Here is a 19,132-nt window from a genome sequence, read left to right on the forward strand (position 1 = left end):
TAGAAGTGTGTGTAACAACAACCAAGAACCGAAGTGCATGTGGCACTGGCATACGATGTCCTGTGGTAAAGTAAGGCTCTACTCCGGGAGGGAAGCTGTTGAATAATAAATACGCTTTCCGAAGCAAGGCTACGGTCAGCTGACAGTTTGTGTTGAAAGCCCTTCATTCAAGCGCATAACGGGTTTAGAGGGGAAAATAAAGCAATTTCCAGCTCGCCTTCCTCTCGCCGCGGAGCCTTTAATGATGGAAGCACCGGGAAAAGACAGAAAAAGAAATGCTCAACCCCCCCTCAACAGCTAGCAAACAAGGGTAATGGGAAAACTTAAGCTTGATAGGGTAATATTTAATATGCCCGGTAGCGGCTCAACTCGGGCTAAATTTAATCAAAGTTGTTTCCAAGCGGCTGGCACCACCATCGTGGGCACGTCATAAGCTGTAGAGGCATTTGACGACGCTCGGTGTTCTGCTCGGTGCGGTATTCGTTGGCAGATCATGGAGCTGGACGGGGCTGGCCAAGAATTCTTAAGAATCCTGCCCAGCGGCCACTAATTTACTTTGATCAAAATTGATTAGCAGAAAGGGTGCGTGTGCTGGTGTGTGTTTTAGGAACGAAGAACCGATTATTATGTATTCATGCTAATGCTAGGATTGCAGCTACGGGCTCAATAACTCTATCAAAGATCAGCATAAATGGTCAGTAATCACCGCAAAATGTCCGTTTTTAATGCTGCTCTTCATTTGCATCGAATCCGGTAACGGAATCGAAGATTGAAAGCATCCAAGCTGTTTTCGCTATCGGGCCTTTCGGCTTCTATTTAGTTAAAGCATCTAAAGTCTATCGTATCACTTGATACGACATCAGGAGCAGTGATGCTCGATGTCCTGGGCTGTTCCCCGAGGGAGTGCTCAGACCGCTTATATTTAGACATCCCAAGTAGTCCTCTGTTATCGTAGGCCTCAGTTTGACGGTAGTTCTGCCTCAGTGTAACGGTAGACTATGGTATTTCGTCGTCGTTGTGTTTACTTGAACGTGCCCGAAGATAATTAATAACGTTCGCGTGTCTCACACAACGATTCTATTTGGCCATTGGAAGTGACGCAATGTTAGTGAGAGTAATACGAGGGCCAGCCAACAGTATCCTTAACAGTTATGCAACAAAGCAAAAGGAATTTGCCTTGTTTGCAGAACATTAAACTGTTCACATTAACATACAAAAGCCTTACAAGCATTCCGTGCTGGGTGCCACTAGGGTCGATGCTTTAATGGCTCACCGACACACACATTCCCGCACAGCGGAATGGCCGCTACCGTGGGCAGAAGCCGCGTTTAAAGCCTCTGCACAATGTGTTTGACATAAGATTGCACTGCAATGCACTGTTTTGCGACACATCATTATCCGAGCGCTTAATTAACTAATCAATTATTCCGACTCACGGCATCGCGCGCGCAGTGGCCGCACTCGCATCGCATTGACATTGGCATCCTCCACCTCCTCCTCCGGAATGGGTGGAGCGTCCACTCGTCCAGGTTGGACAATATATGTGGAAGATATAATGTGACAGGCTGTCTTCGTGGTTGCTTATCCACCACCACCACCACCACCAACACGCCACTCGGCGCTAATACAAACTATGCAAACTATGGTATGGCACCGATTTCGATCGATAGTGCAGTTAAGGGGCCACCGAAATGTGTGTCACTTCGACCCAAAATCCTTTCATCCTCCGCATTTCGCCCTAATGGAGAATGACAACCAATTACGACGCAGTGCGTAATTTGATTTTTCGTCCCCAAATACCAATCAGGATCAGGAGGATGCGAGGTTGCGAGTGAGGTTCTTTTGACAAACTCTAAAATGCGTCCACTCGGGCTAATCAATGCTAACCGCTGCCAATCAAAACCCCAGTCCGGATTAGCACGGGTGTGCCAGCCGACGAGGAAATTAAAAAGCGATGTACTTAGGGAAGAACACTGCATTACGATTGTATTGTAAGCAAATGAAAGTGATTTCACGCTACAGTGGAGTAATTGTTGAGGTAGGGTACTCAGCACTTGGTAGCGAGTCGCAAACAAGTAACAAATTCGATTGCAAGTCACTATCCCTTGGTTCATCGATGAATGGACCCGCCGGGTACTAGTTGCTAGCATTAGTCCCCTGGAATACGGATCCATTTTGATTGCAATGTCTGCCAATGGGGCCTCGCAACGTTGATTCGGCGAATGAAATGATTCAAAGTTTTAGCATCCGCCAGACATAGGCATAGGAGCATCATATAAAATGCCATATTCTAGGAAACGACATGGTGTCTTTGATTTCATCATGTTCAACCACCATCCATGGCCGATTTCTGAGAATACACGACCTACACTAGCGCCGGTGAAGTAGCTATTCGATAAAACAGTCACACCTCTCCAGAATCCGCACGACGTGTACATGCCAAAGAGCATCGCAGTAGGCAGGACATGCCCGGCGAATCGATGGTTCGCCATCATGAGGCGAGAGGCGGCTTGAGTCGTGCCGCCCATAATCATTTAATTGCAATCATAACAATGACCATTAGGGCTAGGATCTACGAGGCGCTACGCTACGAGAGTCAATGTTGTTCTATGCTTCCATGCTCTACATGCTGCAGCGAGTCCCATTCGTAGCGATGCCCCCGACAAACATTGTTGGCTGCCATTTCGAGGACCAAAGTGGACGACAAATGATAGTTTTATCGTCACTTTTTGCCCCCACTGATAACAATGCTGTGCGACATATTCGTGCGAAGCAGATTGACCGAAACTTTTGTTATCCTCCTTGTGCTATCCAACACGAGTGGACGAGTGGGGATCGAGTTTGCTCGAGTCTCGCATTACAATCATGTTTTTTTTGCTGCCCAACGCTGTTGAATGATTTTTGGTCGGTTCGTTTTTTTGTGCAGCCATCGCCTCCGTTAGGAAAATGTTTCTGAGAAGCTTCGCTACCATTCGGCTAAAATTGTTTGCTTCAAAGAGCTGCCCGTTTGATTGCATTCCCCGGAGAGCGAACATTTCACTCAAACATGCAAACAGAACCTTAAGGATGGTTCGTCTTTGACGCAATTTTGCCGAGGTATGGTCCTCACTGGCAGCAAATGGTTAAGACAAACGGAAAGAATTAGCCCACGCCCACTGGTAAAGCAGTTGAAGCAATTGATTCGTTACACTTTTCCGAAAACACTGTGACGAACAACGACGGTCTCTTAGGTCTCTGGGCATTTCGAGCAGGGCCGGTTGGCTCATGAATAATCTATTGCATGAAGCGAAGGTTAAGCGAATGGTTCGGCGATTTCGTTCGATAAAGTCCGAGGCGGGGGACACGGAAGACGGAAGCTGTTGGCGATGGGGGGACATTTACGCGACGGGCGTGAGGTATTTTACTTTCCGCTACACCGAGCGCGCTACTGTGACAAACCTAATTACGAGTGTTTGATGGAAGTGGACGGACAAGAAGCTGGCTGGATAAGCTTTCATCGCCTTCAGCCACGAGCTTTTGAGCCGCGAGCGAAGGGAACGATGGAACCGTTTTGTGGTGTCCAGACGATGAGGAGAAACACGTTTCGAACGAAAATAACACTTGGGATGGATCTCGGATCCGGAGATCGTACCGAGCAGATTATGGAGGACAGCAGCAACCCCACGATGGCCGCAATGTCCAAGAACGTGATCCATATTTGCGATGCTTTTTTGCCTAGCCCTGTCTCTCTGCTATCGAGTTAAGGTATTATGTGTTTTGATGTGATAAGCATATCAGAAGCATCACTATTCTGAATCGGACAAAACTACAAAATTTTCAATTTTAAACCAGAGATTAATATATCTTAAACATCTGTTGGTTGGGAAACTAACATACCGCTAAAGACTATCAGCCAAAAGTAGTTGCAGCGAAGAGATAGAGAATCTTAAAATATTATTCAAAACGTAAGGTCACTCGCTGCACGTTGGAGAATTTTGTGAGCATCGAGCAGCAAGGGCGTCGAACGTCTTGGAAATTTTCATGCGTCCAATTTCTTCTGTTTTGCTCCATTGTTTATCTAATCACACCATCTTATTATTCTAATGCCTTTTTTCCCCATTTTTTTCCTGTCGCCTTTTTTCAGTTGGTTCAACAGTGACACCAAGCCGCGAGCGCGCACACACACACATTGTGTAAGCAAATCCTTGGCCTCAACAGTAGCGCAGCAGTGACGACGACGACGCCAACAACGGGTTTGGCTGACAGCTCACAGGCTATCCATTAACGATAAGGGAAAGGCTAGGCAACCGTTCGGCACCGAACCTACCCCAAGCTCTATTTGAGCAGGACGATAAAAAGGGAGTGACAGGAAGACAAACAACAATTTCGGGAAACTCGAAGCATTCGAAGCAAGAGCCCGCGCCCCCCGGGGAGCGTCCCTCTTCGTGAGGCAGGAAATGTCGTCGATGAAAGGAAGCGAAATGTTCTCTCCAGAAAGTGGTGCCACTTGAAGTGTAAGGCATTTTAAGGCAAAATTGGTTCGCTCGGTATTCCCCCCGTGAAAGTGACATCCAGTGGTGGTGCTCTTCGGTGAAATGGTGAAATGATCGTGGCAAAGCTTGACCATGCTTGAATCCATGCTATCAGTGTGTATGTGTGAATAGTGTGATGTGGTGAGTGTGTCTAGTAGTATCCGGGTGCTAAGAATAATGGTGTAAATCTGACGAGCTTGTGATGACATTGCCACGACAGTTTGCCAAAGGCAGTCGGTACAGTAGTAGTAGTAGTAGTTTGCACAGTGCAGTGCGGTGCGTCAGCGGTTTATGCAGGGTGGTGGTGGTGGAGCAGCGGTTCAATACCGCCGACGGAGACAAATGTTTGGAAAGCATGGCGTCCATTCGGCGGTTGGAGCACGGCAGGAAACCGGTAATGGTGTACGGTGTGGCGGGGCGTTGCGGTGACGATGGTGCTAAGTGCAGTGATCGAGCAGCGGCCAAAGGTCAACCAACCATGCCGACGACGACGAGGACGATGTCAACGCCTCGGCCGCTCGCGGTAGCACGTCCCATCGCCACCGCCATATTGTTCCTGACGGCCATCATTACGATTCTAGTGTCATTGGCAATGAGTGGCGTTGAAGCATCGTACACCGATACGGATGATCTAATCAACGAACTTGATCGACCTAGTAAGTATCTTGCCGGTCGACCGGCTCGACCGCTTATTACATCCTTCAGTCCTTCGTGATTCGAGCTACTGAACCTGTGACACTTGACTAAATTTGTGCGCAAGTGTGCTAGTTGAAGCAACTATACCAGCAAGCCACAAAGAGGGACTTTCTTGACCTTCTTGCTTTTGTGCTTCAAGTCAACTTATTTTAAGACAATCTAAGTTAAACAAGGGAAGAAGTGGATGAATAAGAACGTGAAGGGTTGTGAGCAACCCCCATGCTAATACATCATACAAGAGCAACAGCTAGACAGAGAGACAGAGAGACAGAGAGACAGAATCTGGCGCATAACAACGCGCGGGCACGGGGTTCATAAATCAGTAACCCCTCCGGAACTAGGGCGACGTTTGGTTGCTTGTTTTCACAAAAGTTTTCCATCATGTTTACCACAGTAGCCCGAAGCCGGTATGCTGTCAACTGATTCAGGGTTGCTACGATAGAAATCGTGGTGCTGCACGGCGTTCAGTACCAAAAACTGTCTCGACTTTCCTTCGAGGCAAAAGGTTTAGGACCAGCACCAGGGTGATGCATGGTAGAACCGTTTTGAAGTGTAGGTAAAGGTATTCCCGGTTGGCAAGGTTGACGATTTGAAGAAAAATTTATGCAGACACTTCATCTGATAACGGGGGCCGTTTTGTCGTTGTACTGTTGTCTTGCTTAAATCGTTCGAGTGCTGTACCTACAAGTAACATGTATCTTCTTGTTTGTTGCTATGGATACTCTACTTTCAGTGCTCATAGTTGTATATCATAACGCTTAGAAAAGAAAAGGGAAACCACCGATTCGGGAGGTCAATATGGGAGTTTTTGTTTTTGGTTTGGCTGACCGAAATCAGTAATTATTACTCCCCAAGTTTCCCAAGCTCGTTAAACACGCAAACACACAAAACCAAACCCAACGCTCAGTGGACTTGAACGGTGGTGGGAATCGAGCTTCAGTTGAACCGGCAGTCACAGGCGCACGCTAATTAGCTGTCAAATAGACAGTACAGTTCGACTTCAAACGACTTTCGGCAAGCCTCGGGCGAGACAAATAATGTTACATGCCCGGCCAATGGTTTGCTTTCGATGATGCGTACCTAATGTGGTAGCCGCTGCTCTGTGGAAGGCAATGCCGAAAAACATCTGGGAGAAAGGCAGCATAGATAGCATCATTTCTCCGTTTGAAGCTGCATGCCTTGAGCGGAGCGTGAAGCTATTTCTAATTAACATTCCAACACATGTTTGATCAACTAATTCATCATTGCATGGCTTTCTGATGTTTGATTTATGTAGTACAGAGATGCTAAAAATACACTCTTCCAGCGCAGAAGTTGGTTAAAGAGGAGGAGATATCATTCTGCATCCAAAATGATTTTAAAGCACTCACTCACAAGAGTTTGTAGATTGCAGGATGTAAATATTTTTTGAAAAATCCAAATATTATCCAAATCATTGCGGTCTTGCTGATCTGCCCACACTCCAAACAACATACAACCCACGCGGAGGAACGGCTGGCCGATGAATAGCATCTCCTAATTCTCTTAACATGTTAATTGCAGACTACATAATAAATCATCATTTTGGTTGCTATTGTTTGGCAAATCCATCCATTTTCTCATTCGCAAACATTCGCGCTGCTGTCGTTGCCGCTGTCGCTGCCGCTGCCACTGAAACACGTTCCAAGGAAACAAGTCCATTGATGGATAAATGGAAGAACGACGCTGGAAGCCTCTTATACGCCAAACTATCATCGGCCCGGTGCGTCTATGCTTCCCTCGGTGGCTCCCTCCCTAATGCATGCCACGAGTTGAACGATGTTTACCCAGCCACCGGTGATGGGAATCTCACACCATTTTCCCACCGGATCTTCAAGGTTGAGTTTCTCGTTTCTTAGACATTCTGAGATACTCAACAATGACAATGATTTGTCAGGATTCAAGATACGTTCTCTATTAATAGCTCTACCGCACCGAACTTGTACTCCGTGTTCGGCTCCGTTCATCGTTCATTGCGACGATAGCATCCGGGTTTGCATCGTCTTCTGCGAGCGAGCCTGGAAGCAAGGAAGTTCTGGCAGGTTCTGGGTCACGATGCGTCTCATTTAGCTAAGACGGGTGGCTTTAGTGCTAGGCCTGTTTGAGTTGGACTTATTCGGGAAACTCCGCTGCATTAGGAAAGGATGGTGAAGTTTACGTTGAATGAAGCGGTTAGTATGGAACGTGACATTCTGCTGCTGCCTTTGTCAGCTGCGTGATACACATTCTTCCCATAACATACCAGCTTATATTGAAAACTAAACACACCGCATGGTGAATATCTGATCAAATAAGGCAGGAGGGCTAAGGTTATTTAGACGATAGAAAAGGATTATTTATGGAGTGTTTTTGCGTTCAGTTTCAAATGTTTACGTAAATGTCATATTATATTTCATTTTTCCAAGAATATTTGGCTGTATTTTGTGAAAGATTTGTTGAAAACTATGTTCAGGGCATTAACTCTAGATAGGCCTGCCTGCAAAATTATACTTTTTGCAAGCCTCATCATAGCTTTGTGGTGGATCATCGGAAATGTACAAATCAATATTTCTTTGTTAAATTATAAGTTTATTTAAGGTACTACACTTAGAGTTTTGACATTGAGTTTTTGTAGAATCTTAAATTTTTCGATTTTTAGTAGCTTTCTGAAGTTGAAAATGTTATGCTTTTTACGATTTTGTCTACAAAAAAAAGTTGTCGACCATTTGAAAAACAATAATAAACATTTTTTATAAAAACTCTACGAAACTACCTGGCAAATAGTGTACAGATTAAGTGTTCAAACGCTAGTGAAATGAATGCGCTTAACAAAGAGTATAAATTGTGGAGTATCGCCCATTTTATGTGCCTTCTCTCTAAACTGTTTCCAAATTTTTGGATAGCTTATGCCGCAGGAGGTAGCTCAGGAGCTACCAGTAAGCACCTTAATCGACTCATAGAGGGGAACAAAAATCAAGCACGCTAGAACAAACTTTCCCCGTGGTATTTCGCAGAACTAGAGAAAGCACGCAGCCGCGATGGCTTCCTCGTGACATCTATTCGTGCCGGTGCCGGGTGATGATCTTTTGTGCCATAGTGCCTCAACGTTAGGGACCTACCCCGGTCTAGTCTCTTTTGTGCGGGTTTACGAGGAATTTCTAATTAAGCTACCGCAAATTGCACTAGCGTCGGTTAAGTTTTCTGCGGCAGCCATAGTAGTTTGAGGCACGAGAGAGAGAGTGACATTTAAAGCACAAACTGCAAAACAGTGGAAAAGGACCGCAGCTTCCAAGAAAACTAATCTACCTGTCGCCGGTGTTACGTTTCAGTTAATTTTTGGTCAAACCGTTTTGTGCAAAAGTTTAAACGATGGAACCGAAATGAAAGCCATTTTTTTCCATTTGACAGCTTTTCGCACAATTATGATGCAGCTCGGTGTCGGCTGTCCTTACGGGGAAATCATTTTGGAAAACCCAAAAAACACCTCCGCCGCTATCAAAGGTCATCCTGAATTCGGCCATTTACTGGTTTAAACAATCAACGCGGTCGATTCGAGGTCACAAGATACGGCAGGCTCTGCAGCGTTTCGCACCCGTGTCGCACGTTGCTTCGATCGATTTCTGGTCGGAAAACCGCAGCGCGACTTGCGCCTGTGAAAAGGTGAAAACTGTCCAACACACACTACACGCGGATACTGCGCCATTTGCTGCTGGGTAGCAGCCACGCGCTAGTATCCGTTTGACCACCTGTTTCCGGATGTTGGTTAGCACACACACACACACACACTAGGGAGACAGTGTTTCCCTTCTCAAATTGAGTGGCAGCTTCTGACACTCCCCGGGCTTCCCTTCTTTTGCTCGGCGCCGGATGGCATTTACGGCGTTTGTGGATATGGGAGAAACAGGATTCGCGCTTCTTGCCACTCAATTCTTCGGCAATGAAGACCAGCCCGTGCCAGGTGATCCGGTACGATTGGATGCATCTTTAAATCGATGGCGGAACGATGCTTCATACATATTAAATGGAATTTCCGATGGACAGAAACATGTCCGTCCGTGGGCCGTGGCCTACTGTGCGACCGAAAATAATACGATCGGTGCTTATTTCGTTAAAATATAAGAAATGGAAAAATGCCTTTATTCACTGATCTCTTATTTCAGGTAACTTTAGGCTATTAAACTGTTTTCTGACCCACATTATTGAAGTATATAATGGTGCGGTCGAGTCGAGCAAATCAAATCAATCGATTGACAGGAAATCTTCCAATCCATTCACATCAGTCGTCAACCCTACAATTTGGTTCTTCCTGTTGCGATTGATTTGATTTATGACAGTGCGGGACCCCGATAGAACCCCCACGAAGAAATGCTCGAAATGCTGTCCCTGAAAAAAACGGGACTAGAACCGTACTAGAAAGGGTTGCCACTAGGCTGGCCACTGCAAACGAAGTCGAGCCGGTCAATTAATTATCAACTGCTGTTGTCGAACGGAGGCAACACAAAAAAGCACAGGAAAAAGGGGATACCAGCTAGAGTGGGATCTATCAAAATACCAAGAAAGAAAGAAAAACCGAAACACAGCAAAAAAAACGCACCTCAAAAAAAAAGGGAAGGAAATGAGTGGAAGGCGTATCACGGCGAAGGGCTATGATTTCGATTTCGGATCTCTTTGAGTAGTAGCTTCGAACCCCGTAATCAGGTTCATCGAAACTTCACGCCATTCGCGACCACCGCCGCGACCCCCGGTGGGAGGGGGGGTTCAAAAGGGGCCCAACAGCGAAGCCGGCAATTAAAAAGATTCTAGCGTACCTTTTGATTGTTGTGCGCCGTCGTTGGGTGCCGGGACCGGTGTGGGGTGGTTGGGGATGGGGCCGCCAACGCCACCTACCTATCGCCGCCCTATCGAATATCCTTCAAGCCGGCTTCGGCTCGTTCTACATCGAGTCACAGCATACTGCGATACGGACGAAATACGTGTTCGTGCGCTCGTGCGCCAACGGAGCGTGTTTCCGTTTACTTCCGACCGGCATTGGGCGGTCCCCACCATTGGTTGTGTTTGCTTTGAAGCCTTGAAAATATTGATTTACTGCCTGGCCGGCTGGCTGGCTGGCTGGCTGGCAGGCTGGCGAACGAAAGGGCAACGAAAGTACGAAATCAAACCACCAGACTGCGAGAGCAAGGTGGAGGGAACGGTGGAAGGGGGGGCTCTATATCATACGCGTTTCGCCGGTTTGGCCGACGGCTGCCGGTTTCGGATGGTTGGTCAGCTTATAAATAATGAAACGACGACCGTATCAGAGACAGAGGGAGGAAAACACCCGAAACCGAGTTCCGTTATGGTAATTCGTCTAATTGAATTTTAATTGAACCTTCCACCCAACCCAGCCCGCCATCTTTGACCGCATTTTCTGGTGGACCATGAACGGGCCTTCTAAATTCACAACGACCCCAACGCTGAACCCGTGTTCTCGCGATAGCACCGGTTTCCGGTGAACTCGTATCGGAGCAGTAGGCCAAGCAGGAGGCAAACAGCCGAAAGGGATATCTTGCGGCGCAGGAATTAGAATTACCGGGAATGTTTACATGGTTCCTGCACAGGCAGATAAACCCACGCCTACTGCCGTCTGAACTGACGTCTGACGTGCGAGAACATAAAAGAACTGCCGAAAGTTTTGTGTGGGGCGAGAAATGTATGCTTATGAATGATGTTGGCTGCGATGTTGGGAGGACGAGGCCCGAAATGTGGAGCTCCTTTGCTGCTGCTGCTGCTGCTGCAAATCAACACGCGTTTCGCGACCACCCCCACATGGTGGTCGATAATGGGCATCGTTCTTTCGGAATGGCTGGCGTTTAAGGCGCTGATTTACTCGCTTGCGCCATAAGTATGTGTCGTTTGCGGAGTTGGTGGCTCCATAAGGATCCCGATCCGGTTACGTGGGCACCATGAATCATATCGCTCTGCTCCTAGGCCGCTGCTAGGTTGTTGGCCCCGCCATTCGGAATGGCGTCTTTGTGTGGAAGGAAACTTTGGAATGTGTTGAGGACGCGGAGGAAGAAAAAGGAGGAAAAAAAATCACGAAGCCACTACTGGTTCTGGAACGTTGAGGATACGGGAGAAAGGGATCGAACACAGTGCACGAGTGAACAACTAGCGCTAGTAGTAAGTGAAGGAGTATAAATAGATAAACCTTTTGCACCTTTCTATGCTGGACGGGAGCTTCCGAGACTACCGGAGGGAGGCTTCATCTGGTGCTGCCATTGGTTGGGCTAGACAACCGGCACAGGTGGTATTTATGATTTGATGATGGCAATTTTGTGCCGGATTCCAGCACGTGTGCTACACCTTAGATCTGGGCTCGGTGTCCCCGGGCTCGGTGTGCCGGCGTGACGCCGCCTTTTGCCAGGAAAATAGACGGAAAAAGGATGAGGATGAACAGTTTAACGTGCACTCTACATGCAGCAGTGAAGCAAAATGGTGTGCTGGTAAACGGCCGTACGGCAATATCGGCTCGAATGAAGCATAAAATAAACTTCAAAAGGGCGTAAACGGTGTGTGTGTACGGGGAAACACGGAAAAGTCGAGAGTCCCACGAGAGTTGAACTGTTGGTACTACATCACGATTGAACGCTTCTCTGGTTTTAATACAAATTTTACAAAAAATGTAACCTGAAGCTAGTCAGTGCCGGCATCACCGTAGCCTAGGTGAAAAATGGGGAAACCATGTTTCCCCCCCCCCCCCCCCCCCTGGAATGCTGCACTTTTGTTGGCCACTTCTTCCCGCACGCACAAACTAATGAAACATTCGCTCACGAAATTTTCCTCACGAACTCACTTTTTCTCTCCTTTTTTCAGTTCCCGTGACAACGGTTAGTGGAGTGCTGGGCAAGCAGGCGAGTCTACCGTGTGACATCACGCCACTGGAGCGTGACGATGCCGTGTACATGGTGCTCTGGTTCAAGGAGGACGACAACGAGCCGCTGTACAACTTTGACGTGCGCGGTCGCCAGGTGGCCCAGGCGCGGCTCTCGTCCTCGGACAAGTATTTCGGGAAGCGGGCCTTTTTCCGGGCCACCAGCCACCCGGCCCAGCTGCTCGTCGATGAGATCAAGCTGATTGACGAGGGCATGTACCGGTGTCGGGTCGATTTTCGCAACAGCCCTACCCGCAACCTCAAGATCAATTTCACTGTGATAGGTAAGGGAGCATGGAGGATGGAGAGGCGCCTCCATCGGTCGTCGTCCTTCTCGGTTCTCATTACAACCAAATCCCCATCATGTTGGAGTATTTTTAACCGAATCTGTCTCTGTGTGTGTTTGGGTGTGTTTCGTATGTTGCAGTGCCACCGGATCGGCCCATCATCTACGATTCGAGGCGGCGCGAGAAGGCGAACACGGTCGAACCGTACAGCGAGGGCAGCGACATCGCGCTCATATGTGAGGTCAAAGGAGGTACGTCGTGGACTCGTGGCGCTCAGGATAGTCCCGCGGATAGTCCTTTGGCCAATGGCGTCATGGTGTCTCATTTTGTTTGTTTGATTGTTTGTGCTTTGCTTGTGTTCCCCCGAAGGCCGGCCTCGACCGAACGTTACCTGGTACCTGGACAACAGCGTCATCGACGAGTCATTCGAAACGCGGCCCGACGGGACGACGGTCAATCATCTGTCCTATCCAAACATCGGCCGGCAACATCTGGACGCCCGACTGATGTGTGTCGCTAGCAATACCAATCTGACGCCGCCCAACAATAAAGTCGTCGTCCTCGATGTCAACCGTAAGTAGTCGAAGAGCGGGGGGAGAAGCAGGAATCGGAGCCCCGGGTCCGGGTCCTATGGAAATGAGCTCTATATTGATACTCACCGGCCCTTTTCGGTTGGGAACTGGGAACTTTCCAACAGTTAAACCCGTTGCCGTGCACATCATGGCGAAGGAGAAGTTCGTGTCCGCCGATAAACGGTACGAGATTGAGTGTAAAAGCTCGGGCTCACGGCCGGAAGCGGCGATATCGTGGTGGAAGGGCACCCGTATGCTGAAGCGTGTCACAAAGAATGTAAGTATGTGCAGAAAGTCATGACTGTTTGATGTGCTTGTTATAAATCCTCCCCCAAAATGGGTTGTGTCTTTTGACAGTTGGCAATGTTATCGCTTTAGTATCACCCTGCACTGAAGGTGTTACATGGCATCCCCAACTGAGCAGTGCTTGATCCTTACTTGATACTAAGAATCGTTGTCTTTCCAATAAGAGTGATTCGTAGAAAAGAAATCAAATCGTAAATTCGTAGAAAAGAAGTCTCCTCAGCAGCAACCAGTTTCGAATATTGGCTTGCACCGTTCTGTATTGAGAAAGTGTCTCTGTTTCTTTCATGCGAAAATCCTAATAACGTTGTTATGAATTCCAGTAGCACTTTCCATATGCACAGTGCATTGGATGACTGAGATGGTGGGCACTAAATATTCAATACCCTGTCCGTGTCATAATTGCCATCAGCAGCAGCATCAGCAACGTGATTGAAACGTAAAATTGCTTCCTTGCACCAGGCACAAAAGGTGCAAAACGAGAGAGAGAAAAAAAATGCGTAAAGCGAGAAATGCTTTCCCGTAGGCGTATCCGCCCCCACGACGACGACGTCTTCCCGATTGGATTTTATGTTTCTCCAGCTCCCGACAGCACCCCTGTCGGCACTTATATCCACTCTCGTCTCTCGTCCTCTCCCTCGTTTCACAGTTCTCCGAGACCGGAAATCAATCGCTCAGCGTCATATCGTACACACCGACGGTCGACGACGATGGCAAGTATTTGACGTGCAAGGCGGAAAATCCACTCATTCCGGACAGTGCCATCGAGGACAAGTGGCGGCTGGTGGTGCACTGTAAGTAGATGGTTGACGGCTTGACGGCGAGCTGGCTGGAATTTTTGCCTTTCAAATGTGGGATTCGATTTGAGCTCCAAGATTGTCCGTCGTCGTCGTTGTCGTTGTCGTGGTGATGAAATGTATTAATTATGCTTCGCAACAAGAGCGCCCGGCGTAGAAGAAGGAAAAGGAGAGAAGCAAATCCGGCCTACTACTCCGGCGTCACTTTTGTTCCGGCTCAATTAGGGGAAAAATGGCAAAAGTTTTCCATAAGATTTATGCTCGAGCTCGAGAACTCGAGAGAGAAAGAGTCGAGTTCCTGTGCCCTGAATAGGTAAATTGGTACGCTTTATTTTTATTCCTCCTTCCTGCGTGTTTATTATGCTACCGAAGCTACAAAGTATCCTAGGTTGAAGTGGGAAGGAAATTGAATTTCTTTATTGCCAGACACAACTTTGTGTCAGTCAGTTTCGGTTCGATTTACGATGAACTTCTCCTAGCGCAACGTATTTCGGGCCACATTTTTACTGCACCCCATAAACGGCCAAATCTTTCAACAACGACGATCTTGCTTATCAGCAGCAATCACGCTCGAGGCCGCTGGCTCTAATCTACATAATTGAGACGCACACGGGGCACAGGCATTGAAAATTGAAAATCACACCATACCGACTGCGTGGCTCGTGGACATCAAACATCGTCGTCCTTTTGGAAGGTCGTTTGCCCAAAAGTTTTGCATAACTGCCTACTAGGATAGTACATCAAGAAGTTCAACTCAAAATAGTACAGACAGTGTCCGATAAGCAAACGTGGGCCGGTTTGTCTGAGTCGTATACGTATTTCGTCAGGTTCTTTTGGATGTGGATTGCTTGCTTGCATCGGTACGTCCATCGAGACGTTCGGGGCGCTATTTATGTTTTGTACGCCAACGTGTTTATGCAACCATGAAATGATAAAAAGCAGACACTTGAATTTGTCCCCTCGAAAGTTTTTATGCTGTGTTGGGGATTTTTTTGGCCTCCGCCGGCCACGCGAAGTCGCTCGCCACTTAAGTGCGAGTGCAGGAATCCTGCAAAGGATCCTTTCCTTACCGTACTATGCGGCAGGACTCGACATCCTCGACTGAGTGGCCCTAAGAGAGTGAAAGAGAGAGCCAAAACAAAACCGAATTTCTTGGATAGAATGGTACGGTTCGCTACTTGTTAAAAAGAAAAGAAAAGAGAGTACGCAACGGGGAGGACAGAACTGGCCAGATCCGGAACGCTACGGGCGAGAAAAACATAAAATGCGGGGCCCCACTTGGACGAATGGACTCGCGGGACGGGGTGGAATTCCAACCATGTAATGTAATAAAACTGAGAGAGCGCAGTGCTCGAGATGCGTACCGATGGCCCGGCGATGGCACTTTGGCGTGTGGGGCCGGAAGAACAGAAGAGCGCCAGCAAAACATTTGCATCGCAGAAGGTCAGCAGGAAAAAATCCCCGACAAGGATACCCCAGCGCAGAGTGGAGCAGATAAAGCGAAAAGTGTTGTGAAGAACTTGCTTAAAGGCAAGTTTCCGCCAGCAGCAGAATAAGTCGGTCGGCGCGCTTTGATGACTGATTGTGTAAATAAGCCACATCGACGATCATAAAATGTTGTGATTTTATAATGGGTTTTTGCATTTTCACTCGTCGGGATTATTTCGCGTTTCACTGGGAACCAACAGCACCACCAAGACCACGATTCCCTGTTGTTTAGTAATGAAGCCTTCCCCGGTAAGTGCTGCAATGATTGAGTTGAGTGGATCCAGCAGCACCCGGCGCCCGGAGCCAGAGTAGATCTAAGTGAATCGTTGTATCGCTGAATGTCCTTGTTCGTCCTAGCCGCGACGTTGACTCGAGAGGGCTTCACGAAGCCGACGACGACGACGACAGAAGAGGAGAAAATCTTGGAGCGCGAATCTGGGGATCTATGGAGCAATAATTCTTTGCTTCAGTTACTTCGTTGCTCTCTGCTGTTTCATTTGATGCAATGTTTTGTTAATGTTGAATGTTTCATTGTTTCGCCGCCTCTAGACACGCCAATTGTGAAGCTACAGATGGGATCCTCTTTGAACCCGGACGACATTAAGGAGGGCGATGATATCTACTTCGACTGCCACATCCAATCCAACCCCAAACCCTACAAACTGGCCTGGTATCACAACGTAAGTATGACGGCAGGTTCCTGGGCGAGCGAAATCTAGGCCAACCGGCCATAAGAATCCGTTGAGCGTGACTGACTCGCAACTCGTCGCTCAGAAATCTGCTTATTACTATCCAAGCCCCCCTTCGGGGGTCACTGTCGCGGTCGAAACCAAGTGCTCTTTGATCGAAGTAGCGGTTGATGTCTCTGTTTTGTTTCTGTTTTTTTTAATGAGAGTTTGACGTTCTTTGATGGCTTAACGACGTTTGGTGAAGCTTAAAATACACCGGGCCCCACCCGAGTGTTCTCGATTACCGTTTTCGGTTAAAAAAAAAGCGCCGCTTTTACGTTTAATTCCTCTCCAAATTGATTAACGTACTCAATGTTTACGACAAATGCAAATGTTTATTCAAAACATCATTGCAGTGGCGGCGATGGCGACGTTCCGTTGCGCGTTGCCATGGCCGTAACCGGCCTAATAATGTTGTCCCCGGTGGTGCTCCGTTAGCCCACGAAAATGCAATTAACCGGCACTCGCAAACCATTAGCTTACCGCGAGCAGACGAGTACGTGAGTTCGAGGGGCGCCTCTTTTTTTCTCTTCGCTTCCTCCACCACCAGCAGCTGGCCCCCTCCCCCCTCTCAAAAATGCCAGGTAGCATAACAGATGATGGTTGAGGTTCAAGATTACACTTCGTTTTGCAAGGCTTTTCTGCCGGTACTACCGGTGCGGTGTGGGTTTATTAAGAGCGACGAGGCCTCCGCCTAAGCTTGGCCGCCCACCGACCCACCCATTTGCCAGCCAACTCTCGGTAGCAGCAGCAGCAGCAGCAGCACGTGTAAGAACGAGGATAACTCCGCTCTGCTCTGGCCCTCGCTCCCGTCGCGCAACCGTTTTGCCGTTTTACTTTTTTGTGGTTCATTTTATTTTTCACTTAAACTCGCATTACACGAAACTTGGCGTGTAGTCAACAAGGCGTGCGCCTCTTTGGTTCCCAAAAACCCAAATCCAAGGAGCCCGAGGTTCGCGAAGGAGGAGGAGCGGCTTAATTTTACTCGGATGATGAAGCGAAGGTACTGCTGCATGTGCTTATGTAATTGGTTTTTTTTTCGCTTCTCTCCTTTCTCTCTCTCTCTCTCTGCTCTTGCTCATCTTCCTGCTGCTGGAACGCGGAATTACAACCCAAACACCGCGGCCCACCTTCCCACATCGTAGGGAAATGAACTGCATCATAATGTCACAGCTGGCATCATCCTGTCGGACCATTCGTTGGCTTTGCAGGGCGTTTCCCGGAACTTAGCTGGTGATTACACGTGTATGGCGGCAAACACGGAAGGACGCGGTACCAGCAATCATGTCACACTTCGCGTGCGCTGTAAGTATCCTTTCTTCTGATTGGCGCACTTCCTCGTCCACAATTTGCCTTTTACAGCTGTTACATTTTAACACCGGGTTTTACATTTTACATTCCTATACCAACATTTGTTCCAATTGGATTGGAAAGAAATGTCTTTACACACTTTTGCACCTGTCATTGTAATTAGTATCCGAAGAGCGGGCGAGCACTGGGCACCAGTAACGGAAGCTCGAAGTTTTTAATTTTCCTCACTGTCAATGGCGTGCCATTGACCATCATGCTTTTACTTTTACCGTACAGACGCGCCCATTTGTGCAACGGACCGGGAGGAGCTGCTCGGTGCACTGAAGCACGAAACGCTGCAGCTGAAGTGCGAAGTCGATGCTTCGCCAGCGGCCGAGTCCTTCCACTGGACGTTCAACTCCTCGGGCGAACAGACGGAACTGCCCTCTCGGCTGCACTCCAGCGAGGTAAGTTGCGCTGTGGTGCGCTGTGGTGTGGTCCTCCATCGCATCGTTCTTGGTCTACTCCGGTCTGGAGTCCTAGATCTGCGAAGCGAAGTCCACGAAACCAATGAAGAGAGTGAAACAAAACTCAACAAAAAGTAAAGGAGAGATAGATGGAAAAAGAAAACACAAAGGCAGGCGCATCCTGAAACGCGGATAATGAATGCGGATGCTCTCCGTGTTTCGAGGTGGTAATTTGATGTTTGGTTTCATTTCATTCGCTGTCCGTTTGTTGCCGTCGCCGTCGCCGTCGTGGTACGTGGCCGTCTATTCGCTTGCTGATTGCTCTCCTGGCAACCGACATATCCGTTTGTGCTGGTTCGTAGACGGGGTTATCGAGGCTTAATTATACTCCGACATCGGATCTGGACTACGGGACGATATCCTGCTGGGGAAGGAACGCCATCGGTGTGCAGAAGTCGCCCTGCATCTTTCAAGTGGTGGCCGCAGGTACGTACGTTGGAAGTTAAATTAAAAATACTGATGCACCCTCCCCCTTGCTTGGTTGCTTGGATTCCTTAATTTACTTACTACTAAAATTGAGACACAGTTCTACTCAGTTCTATCTGGTGTCGAAATTGAACTAGCGTCAATCAGAACAGCTCACTGCACAATTCGATACGACCTGCCAGCACTGCACTGTTACTGTGTGTGTCTCTGGGTGTGTGTCTGCCCGCAAACTAATTCCGATAATCTTTCACTGGGAAACACCCGCCCCACAATCTAACCACATGTTTCTCCTTTTGCCGCAACAGGACGACCATTCGCGCTCCAGAATTGCTCGGTATCGAATCAATCAGCGGACTCACTGCACATCGAGTGCATCGAGGGTTTCGACGGTGGTCTACCGCAGATGTTCCTGTTGGAGTTGGTCGAGGTGCCGGTGCTGCGGTTAGTTCGGAACTTGAGCTTACAGGTATGTCATGCTGAGTAAGTTTACTTGCCAGAAAGTACGTCTCGTCCTCGTTCTCGTTCGGCCATGTCCATCTGAACGAGAGAGAATCCCATAAATTCAGATCCACTATTTCGTTCCGGGGGACCGTCGGACCG

General features: G+C 48.1%; 1 protein-coding gene across 1 annotated transcript in view; it reads left to right on the forward strand.

Moving 5' to 3' along the window:
* The first annotated feature begins 4,139 nt into the window (after positions 1-4,139).
* The window catches only part of LOC125950679 (uncharacterized), a 17,879-nt gene continuing 2,886 nt past the window's right edge, over positions 4,140-19,132 (forward strand). The window contains exons 1-11 of the mRNA XM_049678888.1: positions 4,140-5,167; positions 12,057-12,398; positions 12,542-12,652; positions 12,771-12,974; positions 13,099-13,250; positions 13,926-14,070; positions 16,111-16,241; positions 17,435-17,594; positions 17,877-18,046; positions 18,409-18,532; positions 18,838-18,998. Of these exons, the coding sequence (XP_049534845.1) occupies positions 4,714-5,167; positions 12,057-12,398; positions 12,542-12,652; positions 12,771-12,974; positions 13,099-13,250; positions 13,926-14,070; positions 16,111-16,241; positions 17,435-17,594; positions 17,877-18,046; positions 18,409-18,532; positions 18,838-18,998 (2,154 nt within the window). The 5' untranslated portion in view covers positions 4,140-4,713. The remainder of the gene's footprint in view (positions 5,168-12,056; positions 12,399-12,541; positions 12,653-12,770; positions 12,975-13,098; positions 13,251-13,925; positions 14,071-16,110; positions 16,242-17,434; positions 17,595-17,876; positions 18,047-18,408; positions 18,533-18,837; positions 18,999-19,132) is intronic.

This window comes from Anopheles darlingi, chromosome 2, assembly GCF_943734745.1.
Source record: "Anopheles darlingi chromosome 2, idAnoDarlMG_H_01, whole genome shotgun sequence".
NCBI classification, from domain to species: domain Eukaryota; kingdom Metazoa; phylum Arthropoda; class Insecta; order Diptera; family Culicidae; genus Anopheles; species Anopheles darlingi.